This window comes from Aethalodelphis obliquidens, unplaced genomic scaffold (genome assembly GCF_003676395.1).
Source record: "Aethalodelphis obliquidens isolate GAN/ISIS:26980383/991018 unplaced genomic scaffold, ASM367639v1 scaffold39, whole genome shotgun sequence".
Taxonomy (NCBI): domain Eukaryota; kingdom Metazoa; phylum Chordata; class Mammalia; order Artiodactyla; family Delphinidae; genus Aethalodelphis; species Aethalodelphis obliquidens.
The window spans coordinates 5,177,335-5,192,570 of NW_020837983.1; the positions used below are offsets into that span (position 1 = coordinate 5,177,335).

At 41.4% G+C, this 15,236-nt stretch overlaps 1 protein-coding gene across 8 annotated transcripts in view; it reads left to right on the forward strand.

Annotated features, from left to right (window-relative positions):
• Window positions 1-252: 252 nt before the first annotated feature.
• ESRP1 (epithelial splicing regulatory protein 1) overlaps window positions 253-15,236 on the forward strand; it is a 57,393-nt gene continuing 42,409 nt past the window's right edge. For 6 of the 8 annotated variants that reach the window (XM_027131415.1, XM_027131418.1, XM_027131420.1 and 3 more), the window contains exons 1-4: window positions 314-624; window positions 1,133-1,261; window positions 2,535-2,648; window positions 5,524-5,638. In XM_027131415.1, coding sequence (XP_026987216.1) covers window positions 493-624; window positions 1,133-1,261; window positions 2,535-2,648; window positions 5,524-5,638 — 490 coding nt within the window. In that variant the 5' untranslated portion in view covers window positions 314-492. Of the gene's footprint in view, window positions 625-1,132; window positions 1,262-2,534; window positions 2,649-5,501; window positions 5,639-15,236 lie in introns of those variants that run through there. The other 2 variants (XM_027131419.1, XM_027131423.1) reach the window with 2 other exon arrangements.

Sequence of the window (15,236 nt, forward strand, 5' to 3'; positions counted from 1 at the left end):
CATTGTCTCCCGCCCCCTCCTCCCCTTTCCCCCGGGCGGCCTCCTCCCCCACCGCTGCCACGTCGTGGTTTGAAGGAGCCAATGGGCAGGCGCCGCCAGGTGTCTCCTACCTGCACCACGTGGGGGAGGGGGAAGGGGCGGGCAGGTAGAGCCACATCCCAAAACAGAAAAGCTTTCAGCCATTGCGCGCGCCTCCCGCGGGTGCAGCCCTGCTCCAGGCTTTTTGCATAGACGCACGGGCAATTGAATACAAAAAGGGCAGGCCTCCTCCGCCCTCCTTCTCACCCCCTTCCTGCCCTGGGTGTGGAGCTCGGGCCAGGTGTGGGCTTGGGTGGTTGGTTACCGCCTTTTGCACCAGCGGCGGCGAGGAGGGGGGGGTGGTCGCTCTTTCTTTTTCTCTTAGAAGAGGTTTTAGCACAGGTTTCCTCGTTCTCACTTCCACCTCACCTCACCGCCTCCCGACCCCCCTTCTCCCCCTCCCCACCTATCGTCATGACGGCGTCTCCGGATTACTTGGTGGTGCTTTTTGGAATCACTGCTGGGGCCACCGGGGCCAAGCTGGGCTCGGATGAGAAGGAGCTGATCCTGCTGTTATGGAAAGTCGTGGATCTGGCCAACAAGAAGGTATTTATCCACGTTTCTGTCCAAATGATAGGAGTGGGGCAAGAGCTTGTAAAAGTTTGGGGAGTCGGTAAACAAGTGCTCTTGTTTGCCCACTTGGGAGGCTGGACCCGGGGCCTAGAGAATCCAGAATAAAACCAAACCTCTTGGCCAACCGCCTTGGAACCGTTTCAGTCCTCCAAAATCTGGCCCAGGTGGGGAGGCCGGGGGCCGCCAAGCCATGCTCTCTACCGGACGGGGGACGCCCCGGGAAGGCGGGGTGGGATCCCTGGGGGCCCAAGTTCTCACTTCCAGGGCCTTTCGGACCTGATCCGGGTGGGGGTGGGGCTGGGGGCTGGGCTGCGACGACCTCTCGGCCACTGGAGCCGCTGGCGACAAGTGAGCTTTGATTCTGAGGCCAGACCCGTCGAGAGGTGTGGGGCGCCCCAGAAGGGGAGCAAGGAAGGAGAGCGAAGGTAGAGGTTCCCAAACTGAGGAAGGGAAAACTGAACCCTAATTTTCTCCCCCGGAGGTGGGACAGTTGCACGAAGTACTAGTTAGACCGGATCAGTTGGAGCTGACGGAGGATTGTAAAGAAGAAACTAAGATCGACGCCGAGAGCCTGTCCTCGGCGCCGCAGCTGGACCAAGCCCTCCGACAGGTGACAGCCCTGGGCCGCGCCGCCCACCCCATCTTAGCCACCCGGGCGTCCCTCCAAGCCAGCCCAACTCTATCAGGTCCCACGCCCTCGCCGGGCGGTCCACGCGTGTCCCCGGAGCGAGGGGACAAGACCCGGGCTTGCAGCCCCTGGTGGACCTTCTGCGAGGAGGTCGCTGCTCCTTTTCGCCTCCCAGCTCCCAGGGTCTTTGGGCCAAAACTTGCTAGCTTTCGAATTGCTTCCTGAATTATTCCTGGGGCCAGAGAATCTGCTGAGTTTTACCAGTCGAGTGATGAGCGGAGTTTGAATCCTAGCGCTCCAGCTCCAGCTCTAGACCCAGACCCCAGACCCCAGACCGCAGACCGCAGACACGCCAGCCCTCTGCCGGGTTTGGGTCTGCAGCTCAGCCCTGGGACAGGGGGCGCTGTGGTGTAGACGAGCTGTGGCGTGCTGGAGGCGGCCCCAGCTGGGTGGGAACCTGAAGGTGCCTGCTTGGGTTTAGGCTGCTGAACTCCCAAAGGCCCGGTTCCGGTTCCGCTTACTTCTTTAGTGGCCTTGGTCCTAGCGCCGGGAGGGTTTGCAGACCCGGACATGTGAGGCTGCTCCTTGGGTCACCGTGAAAGTAGTGGAATCCCCTTACTGGGATTGAGGTGACCTAAAAACCAGCTGCTCCAGGGTGCCGACGGGTACTGGATTGCGGATAGGGCGGGGCGCTAAACACCTGTGCACAGGTGAGTGTCCGGCGCTCTCACGGCTTCTGCCCTAGCACAGGAGTTGCGAATTACAGGGGAAAATTATCATTTCTGTGGTGTGTTACAGGAAACGTATTACTAGATTTTCCAGAGGTCTATATACACATTACCCACATTCGTATCAGAAACTGACATCTTTCTTAAGTCTAGAACATCCTAACATAAAAAAAAGTAGCACCAGAGAATGATGTAATCAGAAGGCAACTTGCTGATGAAATGAGACCTCTGACTTAAAAGTCTCGAATGGATTTATCACAGAAATAGAAGGCGGTGGGTGTTGAACGGGAGGAAGAATGCATTTACTAAATTCTCCTGTACGTAAACTGAGGATTGACTGGAAAGCTACCTATATAAAGGAAGCTACACAGTTTGTAGGAACGGAGTCTTTCTAATGTTGCCCCCAGCAGCGGTGTTCTTCACAGCAGTTAGCGCGGTTTTCTCAGGTTATAACCAAGTGGGGCCACTTTTCAGAGTTTGTAAATCCTGCATCCATTGCATCCCTGGGTGTGTTTTGTTCTTTTCAGTTTAACCAGTCAGTGAGCAATGAGCTGAATATTGGGGTAGGAACCTCCTTCTGTCTCTGTACTGATGGGCAGCTTCATGTCAGGCAAATCCTGCATCCTGAGGCTTCCAAGAAGGTAAGAGTGCTGGCTTCTCGAAAAAACGATTGGACCTTAGGGGTGACTGGAGGCTTAAAAAATGGTTTATCCAAGTTTCTCCATTTTAAAAATATGCATATGAGGAGTTAGTATTTTATGGGTACAGAATTTCAGTTTGAGAAGATGACAAAGGGATGGTGGGGATTGTTGCACAACAGTGTGGATGTACTTAATGCCACTGAATTGTACACTTACAAATGGTTAAAATGGTAAATATTGTGTTATGTATATTTTACCACAATAAAAAGGTCACAACACTTTCATAGAGATGTTTGAGATTACAGTAATTTTATAGATACCCTTTGGTGACTTAATAAAAGTTTCCTTTTGTTTATGTCAAGTTTTTGAGATGCTTGACAGTCTCTCTTTTCCAAAGCATATTAGCTGAATTTTTGACATTTAAAATAACTACAAGTAGGTAGAACTGCATTTTAATACATTGTAATATTCCTGTCTGTGTGCCTTATCCTAGAAAGGAAAGAGCAAAGAAAAATCCAATTAAAACTTTTAAATTGCAATTCTAATAATTTCATTAAAAAGTTTTGTACTCTGACTTCACCATATAACTGGTGAGATGTTAATTATAGCATGCTGGACTTTGTGTGACTTAAAGTAAATGTTCGAAACTGATTGAATTTTGTATCAAAACAATAGGGTCACCCCCATCTTTTACCTTTACTTATCTTTCTGGTATGGAAAAGAGTATGAAACGAGAAAAATACTACCTTACTGTAGATGTGATTTCTCTCTCTGGGAAGAATACTGAGGGGCTGAGAAAAAATGGTGAGCGCAGACAGCAGACCCAGTGTAATCAATCATTGCTAATATAGTTGATCTTATCAACTTAATTAATTAGAGCTGTAACCTTTTATTGTGGTAGGCAGATACTGAACTTGAAAAGATGGAAGTAAAATATTTTTAAGGAAACTTTGTGAGGTCAGTCTTGCAATGAAAAGTTTAAACTGGCGTTTGATGTCATAAGTGAGTAGTCAGTGCACATTTTCTTTCTTTTTACTCCAATAGGGAAAAGGGAAGACATGAACTAAATGTATAACGACAATTTTAAAAGTCTGAAGGAGAAACTCAAGTTCCTTTATCTGGAGGCTTGAAGAAAACACTCCTTTTTACATTAACCTTAGTAATTATTTGATTAAAAGGGGGGAGTATATTTTATTAATTAAATGCTAGATAAATTGCTATACCCTTAATCCAGAAATAGATATATATGAGAATTTTTTTTCCCCTCAAACTCATATAAGGGATAAAACTTAATCCTTCCCTGTTGGGCTGGAGGAAAACAGCTGTTTTTGTTATTTTAGGTACACTGCTTTGGATGTGGGAAAACCTCCAGAGAAAAATTGAGACATTTTCCTGAGCCACTTCTATTAGGATTTTGATAAAGAAAACTAAAACAATTAATTTAGTATCATTATGAAAATAATTCTATTCATTACAGAAAAATAAGGAAATGTTAAAACATAAAAGAAAATAATCCTTCCAGTCAGAAAACATTAAAGTGGTTTCTTGAATGTGAACATAGTCGAATGTATTCTTTCAGAGTTGTAGAAAAGCCTTACTTTACAAGGAGCACTCATACTACACAAACATTTTAGCCTACTTTAAATTTAATATAACATTTGTATCCTTCGTAAGCAGTAAATAAAATATTCAGTATTTTAAACGGATATACCTATTGAAACCAAACATTGTTGGACATTTGAGTTATTGTCATTATAAACAGCTTTTACATAAGCATTCTTGTAGGTAATCTTGAAGATTCACAGTTCTTTTGGTGACTGTTGTGGAAAATGTCACCATGATGTAGTGATACCTATTTCAAATATAGCGTGAGCAGGTCACATCTAATAGAATCCAATAAAGGAAAGTTATATAGAGACATTATTACTTAAATATTATGGGTCACAAACATTAAAAAGTATTTATTTCCTTGACTTTATAATGTACAAATTCCCCATAAGTGAATACAAATTATCTTGAAGTTTAAAAAAAAAAAATCTAAATTCAGTGTAACAAAATTAAATTTTGAAAATTATTCAATGAGGATTTTTTTTTTTTCAGGAAAAAAAAGTGACACAATAGTATAATATTTGCTCTGACAGTTGAGCTTTGTTTAATTACCACAAGAGTGATGCTAATAGCTAAGAAAGACTGGTAGCAACTTCTCCTTTGCCGTTGAGATTTGTGATATATATATTTTTTTAAGTGTAATTTGAGTTCTCAGGTTTAGCCAAAATAATAATGGTCAGGAAAACTAATGTGGGACTATAATTTGGCACAAAAATAATCCTCTTCAGGTAATCAGGAATTTACTGTCTTAATCTAATTTTAATACACAGAATATGTATTATTAGAACCCAGTATTTTAAACTACTAGGCTTTAATAGAAAACTAAATTTTGATAAACATGTAGAATCCTATGTCTAGATATGTATTGTAAACATACGCATCTGTATGAAAACTGAGAGGGCTAAATACAGGGTGAAAATACAGATGGTCTAAAATAATTATGGCTAGACAAAGTACATAATGTTATCAAACAGAAAATATAATAGCCCAAATGTTTTATAGCTTCAGAACTGTTTTGAATGGAATACATCATGGAGCACAAACGTATAATCTACTGCCTTAAAATAAGATGAATTTTTCTTCCATGAGACTTTTATGTAGGATGTAATACTGTAACAGAAAATGAAGACACTCTAATGTTTAACTTAAAAATATTTTTTTAAATTGTGGTAAAATATACTTACATTCAATTCTTAGGTTCCCAATCATTAGGGAATCACTGAACTAAATTTATCTAGTTAACAGTGTCTACCTTGTCCCTCCTCAGAATGTATTATTGCCTGAATGCTTCTATTCCTTTTTTGATCTTCGGAAAGAGTTTAAGAAGTGTTGCCCTGGTTCACCTGATATTGATAAACTGGATGTTGCAGCAATGACAGAGTGTATCCTTTAAGTGATGACCCAGGAATCATTTGAAAAGACAGCTCCAGAAAACAATGGCAATTCAAGAAACTTTAAAACATTTTTAACTTTGACAGTGCATGAAAATTGACTTGTCCAAAATTTGTCTACTGTGCTAGGAAAAATGGTGCAATTACTGGCGTCTTTCAAAGTAGTTATAATTTACTGAATTTGAATAGTGATTTAGATGGATTTAGACATGGATTTTTGTTAGGTGAACACATCTAAAATAGAATTCAATTTTGGATTATGGGAGTGGTTTTGTTTTGTTTTTTCAGTTGATGAATTGATAAATGATAAAATTGATAAAAGAATGTGGTGAAGACCACATTCTTTGCCAATTCTAAGGCCACTTGTTCTTGATTATCTTGGTTTTAGGGTTTATTTCATCTTCTTTTGAATGGATAAAAATTTTTTAAAGTTTGGATGTATACTCTTGACAAACAGCTGTTCATTGGCGCCCCTTTTAACCTTCTCTGGGTTTGTCAAATACATGTAGATTGTGGTAATTATTACAAGCCATCTTTTGAGATGATAAGATGAAGCTGAGATTGTACCCCAAATTCTTTCATAACCAAGAAAATATATCTGATGCATTATGTATTGTAAAAGTAAATTTTATAATCACAAATCTTGTCATGAATGACCCATCATCTTTCATCCAGTAAGTCTTTAAAGTGCTAACTAATAAGAGTCATGTGCTAACATATCAGATGTAACACTGAGTAATAGAAGTGTTGGAGACTCGCCCAAAGCCACTATGAGAATCATCATGAAGTCAGATTCAAGTTATTTTCATGAACGTGGGGGTATAGACGTTTATTCTAAAAATTTCTCATCCATTTTCAGGTGCTAAAGCTTGATTTTTGTTTTATTTCAAAATTTCTTGATGTAAAAGGTTGTTTGGATAGTTTTCCTAACCATTTGTAAACAGATCAGACCCATTTTATTTGCCTTCTTGGAAGTAGGTAGCTAGAATTTTGGTGTAGCTGATTTAGCTACTAGTTAATTACTGGTTTAGCTCCCAGCAGTGCCGGGAGAAGGGTAGAATAAGCGCATTTGAGTCAATTCTTACAAGTTTCATTAGAAGGTTGGGACAGTAGAAAAACTTGCTATGTGTTTTGTTGGTTTAAATGCTGTATGAATTAGCTCAGGCTGCCATTACAAATACCATAGACTGGGTGGTTTATTAGCAACAGATATTTATTTTCTCACAGTTCTGGAGTATGGGAAGTCCAAGATCAGGGTGGCAGCAGGTTGACTTCTGGTGAGGGCTCTTTCTGGCTTTCAGATAGCTGCCTCTTCCCTGTGTCTCAAATGGCAGGTAGGGGGAGTGGCATGGCCAGGAGTGTTGGGAGAGGTATCTTTCTTTTCCTGTCTTTATAAGGCCACAGGCCTAACAGATTAGGGCTTCTTCCTTATGGCCTCATTTAACTTTAATTGCCTCCTAAATACTCTATCCCCAGATACAGTCACATTGGGGGTTGGGGCTTAAACACATGAATTTTGGGGAGGGACAACAATCCCATCTATAGCAAATGCTAAACCATTTAATGTACTGGTACAAAATAGAGAATGAAAAATTCTGGCAAAGTGTTAGTAGATATTGAAGGGAAAGTGTAATAAGTTAATTTAGAAAAAGACAACTTGAGTAGGAAAGACAGTATATTAAGAACCGTTTATCCCTGACTGCTCTGTTTTCTCTTTTAGCAAAGAAAATCTTTCCCTAGTAATTGTAGGTCAGATATTAGTAAAAATTTCCATAGCTACAAATAAGAGGTTCTTATATTTAGGTATTTCGGTTTTCTCAATGTGTTCACAGTTCAGAGAGCTTGTTAAAAGGTTACCTATTTTTTTTCTCCTTGGTTTCTTCTTAAGAGCTTCACGTATATACGATTTGGGGTTATTAGTAAACATCTTCAGTATGGTAACCTGGGCTTTTTACTTGCTCTATGCTGTCTCACCTGCACAATATATACGTACTTTTTAAAAGTACTATATACCTTTATATAGTTTTTGCATTGTCTGCCCTTAAAGGTTACCTAAGGTGAATGGGTAAGCTATGCTGATTATTTTTTCTGTCATTCCTTTTTATCTTAGCTCTGTAACTGTTTGTTGGCAGTTCTATTTTTCAAGTACCATGGAGAGGAAAATCAGAAATATTTGACTACAGTAAACAGGTGAATTGTGAATGAAGCTAAGCTGGCCTTCATTTCAGCCATATAACACCTGACATTTGAGGAAGGATCTCATGACCATTAAGTAATGCATTCATTGAAAAATTAGGGAATTTTTCTGTTTATTTTAAAACAGCCTAATTTTAGCCTAGTTTCTTTGGACTTACATTGGAAGTCTTAGCTTTTTTAGTCTTATTGCCAATCAAAAAGTGGATTTTTGTTTTTTGGTTTTTGGCCGCACCGCATGGAATGTGGGGATCTTAGTTCCCCGACCAGGGAAGGATCCCATGGCCCCTGCAGTGCAAGAGTGGAGTCCTAACCACTAGACTGCCAGGGAGTTCCCCCCAAAGTGGATCTTAATCTTAAATGTTTTTATTAGTGTTTTATTTGCATACTTCTTTCCCATTTAACAGGTAAGAAATGTTGTTAAGCCTTTCTATCTGTGGTTTTTGTTTTATGTTGCTGCTGTGATCAGTTACTTTATGACTCTTAGTCAGAGGATTCATTATTTCCCTGACTAGGCCATCAAACTAGTCCCTCAGGTCAAAGACAATCATACCAGATTTGACTGTGCAGAGGATTTCTACAACGTCTGAACTAAAGAGCTGTCCAATTCTGTCAGACCACTAAACATTTTCCTTTCTAATATGGAAATGGCACTGGATTTGGAAACATAAAGGTACTCATTACGCATCCTTGATGGTTTTGCCAAGTAGCTGGAGAGTCATTTGCTCCAGAGGGATTACCTGTTCCACCAGGTAACCAGCGGGGGAGGGAGAGAGACTCTTGCCAACCCTCAGAAAGGAACAAGTAAGAATTTGCAGCTTTGCTTCCTTGGGAAAGTTACTGGCCTTCTCCAAGCCTCACTTTCATCTCAGGTAGTCCCCAGTGAAAGCTTTGTGAACAGTGGGTGCTATGTAAGTGAAGTGGTATGACCACTTTGATAAAAGAAAAGGTTTAGGCATTTCTTGAATGCAGTCTTCGTTCTTATTTTAGCACATATGTTCCTCTTTTGTCCTTGTGTTGGTTCTAAAACCATTTCTGGTGTTAGAGTTGATCTTCTCTGAGTTATTCCAGCTGCAGTTTTGTTACCTGCTTTGAGTTATGCAGTCCTAGCTGGAAAGAAGACCTCATTTAGCAGGTGAACTGTGGGTGGCATTTTGTAAGCTTTTTACTTAATCATGTGAGGTGGTGAGGGTGTGATGATAGGAACTGGGGCCCATGTGATTTTTTTTTTAAAGGAAATTTATCATAGGTCCCTTGGGGAAATTAATGCTAGTTGTCCCCTGCTGAAAGTACATTTTGATTATGAAGCTATTTGTATAATGACTTATCTGTTTTTAAAAAAAAAAAAAAACCTATTTCCCCCAACAGTATTGGATGGAATTACTTCCTCCTGGTTTCTTAACCTATTTTTTGTTAGCTTTGTAACTCATGAGCTGATTTATTCTCCTTGATCAAGACCTCTGCCGTTGTGTTTATTTCATTTTGCCAAGCCTTTACTAAGAACTCATTTTAAATGAAGTATGGCCTTGTCCAGAGAGCAGGTGAAAGAAGAGAACTGTCTATCAACTGGGTGCTCACTATTTATCCCATCAGTAGCCTCCCAAGAGCCCAGTGGAGGAGGTATTGTCCCCTTTTCATAGCTAGGGAAACTGAGGCTTAGAGATTTTATCTTAAGTTAGAAGTGTCAGCATTTGAACCTGAGTCTGACTGCAAACAGTCTGCTTGTTAACTAGGGGATAATATTCTAGAATTTATAAAGATTATCTGAGGGTGGGGTTGGCTGTTTAAATAGATTATCTCCCTTATAAATTTATAGTCTATGTTTCCTGAGACTAAACTATTCAGGAGAAAAGGGAAGTTAATTTTGTAAAATTTCAATCTAGTTGTAGGGTATTGCATCCATATGTGCTGTTTGATATTATAAGCATATGCCGTTTCACTAGTGCAGCTTTCCATTAACAGGGCAAAAAAAAAAATCACTAAACCACTCTTGTCTACCCATCCAAGTGTTAGTAGGGGTGTGTGTGTCTTTCCCTGTGTTTGTGTTTCACCACTTCTTGTTGGGGGTATACGATATGCGTTTCTGTGGGCGTGCTACTGACACAGTGACGAGGGCAGGTTTTTCCCATATATTAAAGATGGAGATAATAGCCTTACTAGCAGAGTGGTTAAGAACACGAGCTCTGGAGTCAGATTTACTGGGGATGAATTTACTGTACCTCTCAGCCCCAGTTTTCCCATCTTAAAATGGGCATAACTACTGCAAGGAATAATGAGCTAGTACATGAAACCACTCAGCCACTGCCTGCCCTACTGTGTGCTCTCCAGTGTCGACTGGGTTGTAGCATGTCTCCAAAGAAGAAAGCCATCTGCCAAAGACTCTGAAAGGACTTCCTTATTAATTTAAGACCTTATCTAAACTATCTTACGCCTAAAGAATTTTTTCCTAATCTTTCCTGAGACTGGTTATAGATCTTTTAAAACATCAGCTACATGTTAGTACAGGTAAGCTTCAGGGTTTAGCTTCTCCATAAGTAAAAATAGTGTGTGCGAGTGTGGTTCATTCTGCACTTATGTGCTTATTTGTTATGACTAGTTGAACTGGGCCTTTGCAGTCGCAAAACCTTCATTGCTCTTAGAAAGTGGACGCAGATGCTGAATCCTCCTTGGCACCTTTTTGCGTATGAAAGGGATTTTAAGTATCACCAAGTGTATGGTTAAGTTGGGTTAGTAGTTGACCTTGTTGGCTAGAGGGGGGAAGAAATGATCTTTGGCACCACATCGGTATGATGTGAGCCAAACTGGCGAATACTCTGGTATGTGGTCTGTAATACGTTAGGTGACTAGAAATACTGTATATTCTTGGCCAGCACTCAGAGTTGTTATGTTAATTTTGTGTGGTTTATTTTGATTATAAAATAATTTACTTTTAAAATGTGAGTTTCGGAATTCCAGGATAGTTTTTTTGTTTTAGAAGACTTTGGAAGACATTATCATGGAATCTCCCTTTCCTAATTTATTTATGCCATATAAATGTCTTTTTCTAAAGTAGAAATTTTTATCTTTTTTTTTTTTGCATTAGTTCCTACTTCTACCTTATTTCTTCGAAGGTATAATTTACTTGTCAGTTTTGCGCTTTGTTAACAATAATACCTCCTGAAGTAATATTTGGTAGGATGGATCTCGCTTTTTTTGTTTGTTTTTCCCCCTGTTGGAAAGAGTAAGCTTCTGAGGAAGCTTAGTTAGAACTAAGCATAGTTAAAACTATGGTTTTAGATTCCCCAGCATTTATTACTGGTATAAAGAAAGTTTTTGTTGCTTTGGCTCTTAGTTACATTCTTTTACACTGGCATTCTTTTTTCTTTTTTTTTAAAAAAATATTTATTTATTTTTGGCTGCGTTAGGTCTTCGTTGCTCCATGCAGGCTTTCTCTAGCCATGGCGAGCGGGGTCTACTCTTCGTTGCTGTGCGTGGGCTTCTCATTGCCGTGGCTTCTCTTGTTGCAGAGCACAGGCTCTAGGCATGTGGGCTTCAGGAGCTGTGGTTGTGGCTCATGGGCTTTAGAGCGCAGGCTCAGCAGTTGTGGCACACGGGCTTCGTTGCTCCGCGGCATGTGGGCTCCTCCCGCACCAGGGATTGAACCCGCGTACCCTGCATTGGCAGGCGGACTCCCAACCACTGCACCACCGGGGAAGTCCCTACACTGGCATTCTTGATTTGCTTCTTTCAAAGCTCATTTTAAAATATAGCAGGTTATTTATAGAACCTGTTTTTAATTTAATTAAATTAATTAATTAATTAATTTGGCCATGCGGCAGGTTTGAGGGATCTTAGTTCCCCTGCTAGGGGTCAAACCCTTCCCCCTGCAGTGGAAGCATGGAGTCCTAACCACTGGACCGCTGCAAAAGTCCCTAGAACCTGTTTTTTAAATTATACAACTCCTATAAGGGTAATTTATCACTTTCTGTTTTTTCCTTCACATAATTGTAGGAAATTCAGTTCTTAGTTGGAGCACGATTTCAACTTTTCTCATGACATTTTATGCTTGCTATTCCTTTGTTCCTTTAGCATAGGAATTTTAATGAAAAATGTCTGACAATATGGGCAGTTGTGTTACTCTTATAAAAGAGTAAACAGAGTAGAACGGGAAGAAACAAACTTGTTGTCTTGGGGGGGCGGGGCGGTGTTTAATGGCAATGAAAAATGGCTTTGAGTTGGAATTTTGAATTGGGATGCAATTTTAACATAGTTTAAACTAATTGCTCCACAATGTATTTTTATATGTGTGCTTCATTCATTCATTCATTCATTCATTCATTCATTCATTTATTTTTGCGGTACGCAGACCTCTCACTGTTGTGGCCTCTCCCGTTGCGGAGCAACAGGCTCCAGACGTGCAGGCTCAGCGACCATGGCTCACGGGCGCAGCCGCTCTGCGGCACGTGGGATCTTCCCAGACCAGGGCACGAACCCATGTCCCCTGCATCGGCAGGCGGACTCTCAACCACTGCGCCACCAGGGAAGCCCTATTTTTATTTATTTTAAAATTTTTATTTATTTTGGCTGCGTTGGGTGTTAGTTGTGGCACGTGGGATCTTCTCTAGTTGCGGTGTACAGGCTTCTCTCTAGGTATGGTGTGTGGGCTCCAGAGTGTGCGGGCTCAGTAGTTGTGGCACACGGGCTCCCTAGTTGTGGCTTGAGGGCTCAGTCGTTGCGGCGTGTGGGCTCAGTTGCCCTGTGGCTTGTGGGCTCAGTTGCCCTGTGCCCTGTTGCCCTGTGGCGTGTGGGCTCAGATGCCCTATGTGGGATCTTAGTCCCCCAACGAGGGATTGAACCTGCATCCTCTGCACTGGAAGGTGGATTCTTAACCACTGGACCACCAGGGAAGCCCCCTATGTGTGCTTCTTTTAGATAGAAACTAAGAACTTACTTTTAAAGAGAGGTTATTTACCTGGGAAAACTGAGTGTTCTGAAACCAAATGTGTCCATTTTCCGCAGTCAGAAAAGGTAACTTCTTTTGAATGGATAAGTTAATATTGATGGACTTTGTGGCACTGAGGAAACGTTCCTTCTGTTCAACTATAGGCGAAGTCTCAGGACTTGTCTAAGTTCTGTGTAAATGCAGCAATTTGCTCAGTTGTATCCTGACATGCTCATTTTGTTCCCACCATATCTGGCTTTACTCTTCCTCGTTTCCTCATGGCGTTTCTCATTGCAAAGCTGGCTAAGCCTGTTGGTGCTGTTGTGGCTGCCTCAAGGGCAGAATGACTAAGTTGCATGACAACCATAAATCAGGAGGCACAGACTCATCTTTCCTTCTCTCAAGATCAGACGTGCAGCAAGTAATTCAATATATAATTATAAATTGATAGGAGAAAGAATCGGTACTAAAAGTTTTTTCTCACTCCCGTTTATTTATTGTTCATGCTACATTCTGGTAAGAATTATGAAAAACTGAATGAATCTTCCGAAGACAGTGGTGTGAGTGGGTGGGTGGTTTGGGCATGCAGGAGGTTGGGTGACTTTTAAAAGTTGCTGGGAGCTTAGAGCTGCTGATCTTCCTGGTGTGTGATGACTTGAAGGGAAACATGTTGGGACGTGTTACGTGGGACCAAGTTAGCCAAATGTCTAGAACGTATTCTTAATTTAAAAAGTAGACTTCAGTAAAATCTTCAGCTACAAATCTATTCTACAGAGACAGGATACTTTACGTTGTTGCTTTTTCACTTGGCTTTCATATCATACATTTAGAAAGCTTCTCACAAACTATTGCTCAAAACAAAACAAATTAAGCAAAACTTCTTATCTTGGTGCAGGGAATTACAGACACATTGTCAAATCAGAGCTGGGAAACTTGAATGAGTTACAGAACTTCTCTCAATCCTAGTTTCATCTGTTTGGTTTTACTGCTATCTACCTGGCAGGGCTACTGCAAAAATAGGAGGAAATAGACAGTGTTTGGCACAAAATGGTGTGTAGTAAATGCCATCATTATGTCAGTAGAGTCTTAGAAGTAATAGGTGCTGTGGTAGATGGAAAGAGATCAGAGGAAAGCGGACCTGTGCTCAGGAAATGCATAATACAGTTGAAGAGAGTAATATTTTATAGGAATAGTATCTAATCAACTCTTAACTTGATGGTTGTGACCTAGAGCAGTTAGGGAAGACTTTGGTGCTGAGTGGGAGTGATCCATGGTCTAATTTGGTTAAGGGATTAAGAAGATAAGAGGGTTTTATAGGGGAGTTACCTGAGCAAAGGTGAGAAAGTTTATGCCTCTTGTCATTGATAGAGGAGAAAAAACTGGTTTGAATTGAATATAGTTTCCAGTTCCTTCAAAGCTTAATTTTTCCCCAAGATTCTGTTTTAGGATAGAAAGTTACGATGTGGCAAACGTTCCTGTGGCATTCTCTGTTTTCGGCAATTTTCATTCCTCTAGGTCAGAAGTGAGCAAACTTTTTCAGTAAAGGGCTAAAGCATCAATGTTTTAGTTTTTTTGCAGGCCACGTACAGTCTCTGCTCATTCTTTCTTTACAATCCTTTAAAAAATGTAAAAGCCATACTTTTCTCTGGGCTGCACAAAAATAGGGTGAGGATCAAGGGTTGACTCTTGCTGTGTTTTCATCCATGTTCCTTACGGTGTAGGGTATGCGTGCTTGCATGAGTGTGTGTGTGTGTGTGTGTGTGTGTGTGTGTGTGTGTGTGTGTGTGTGTTTGTCTCTGCTGATAGGGGTTTTGCCACAGCATCAGGTTGGTCCTTATGCAGTGTTTCCTTGGTCAGATTTCTTCAAAATTTCTATCTAGTAATGGTCTCCTACATGTAAAAGTTGTCTCTGAATCAATAGATGGCAAGGGGTTAAGTTGCCACTCTTGGGAGATGTTGGCTTATACCTGTGGTTCTCAACCTGGGCTGGGTTTTACCCACCTGGGGACATTTGACAATGTCTGGAGACATATTTTTTGTTTTGTTTTGTTTTTGTTTGTTTGTTTGTTTTTTGCTGTATGCGGGCCTCTCACTGTTGTGGCCTCTCCCGTTGCGGAGCACAGGCTCCAGATGCGCAGGCTCAGCGGCCATGGCTCACGGGCCCAGCCACTCCGCGGCATGTGGGATCCTCCCGGACCGGGGCACGAACCCGCGTCCCCTGCATCAGCAGGTGGACTCTGAACCACTGCACCACTAGGGAAGCCCTGGAGACATTTTTAATTGTTATTACTGGAGGTAGGTAGAGGTCAGCATGCTACTAAAAGTCCTATAGTATACAGGACACTGCCCCACCCCCCAACAAAAAATTATCTGCCCTATGTGCCACTAATGCTGAGGTTGAGAAACACTGGCTTATACAATGGCATTGGTCTCCATTCCTTGGATATGTTTCTCTTTACTTCATTGTACGCCCTT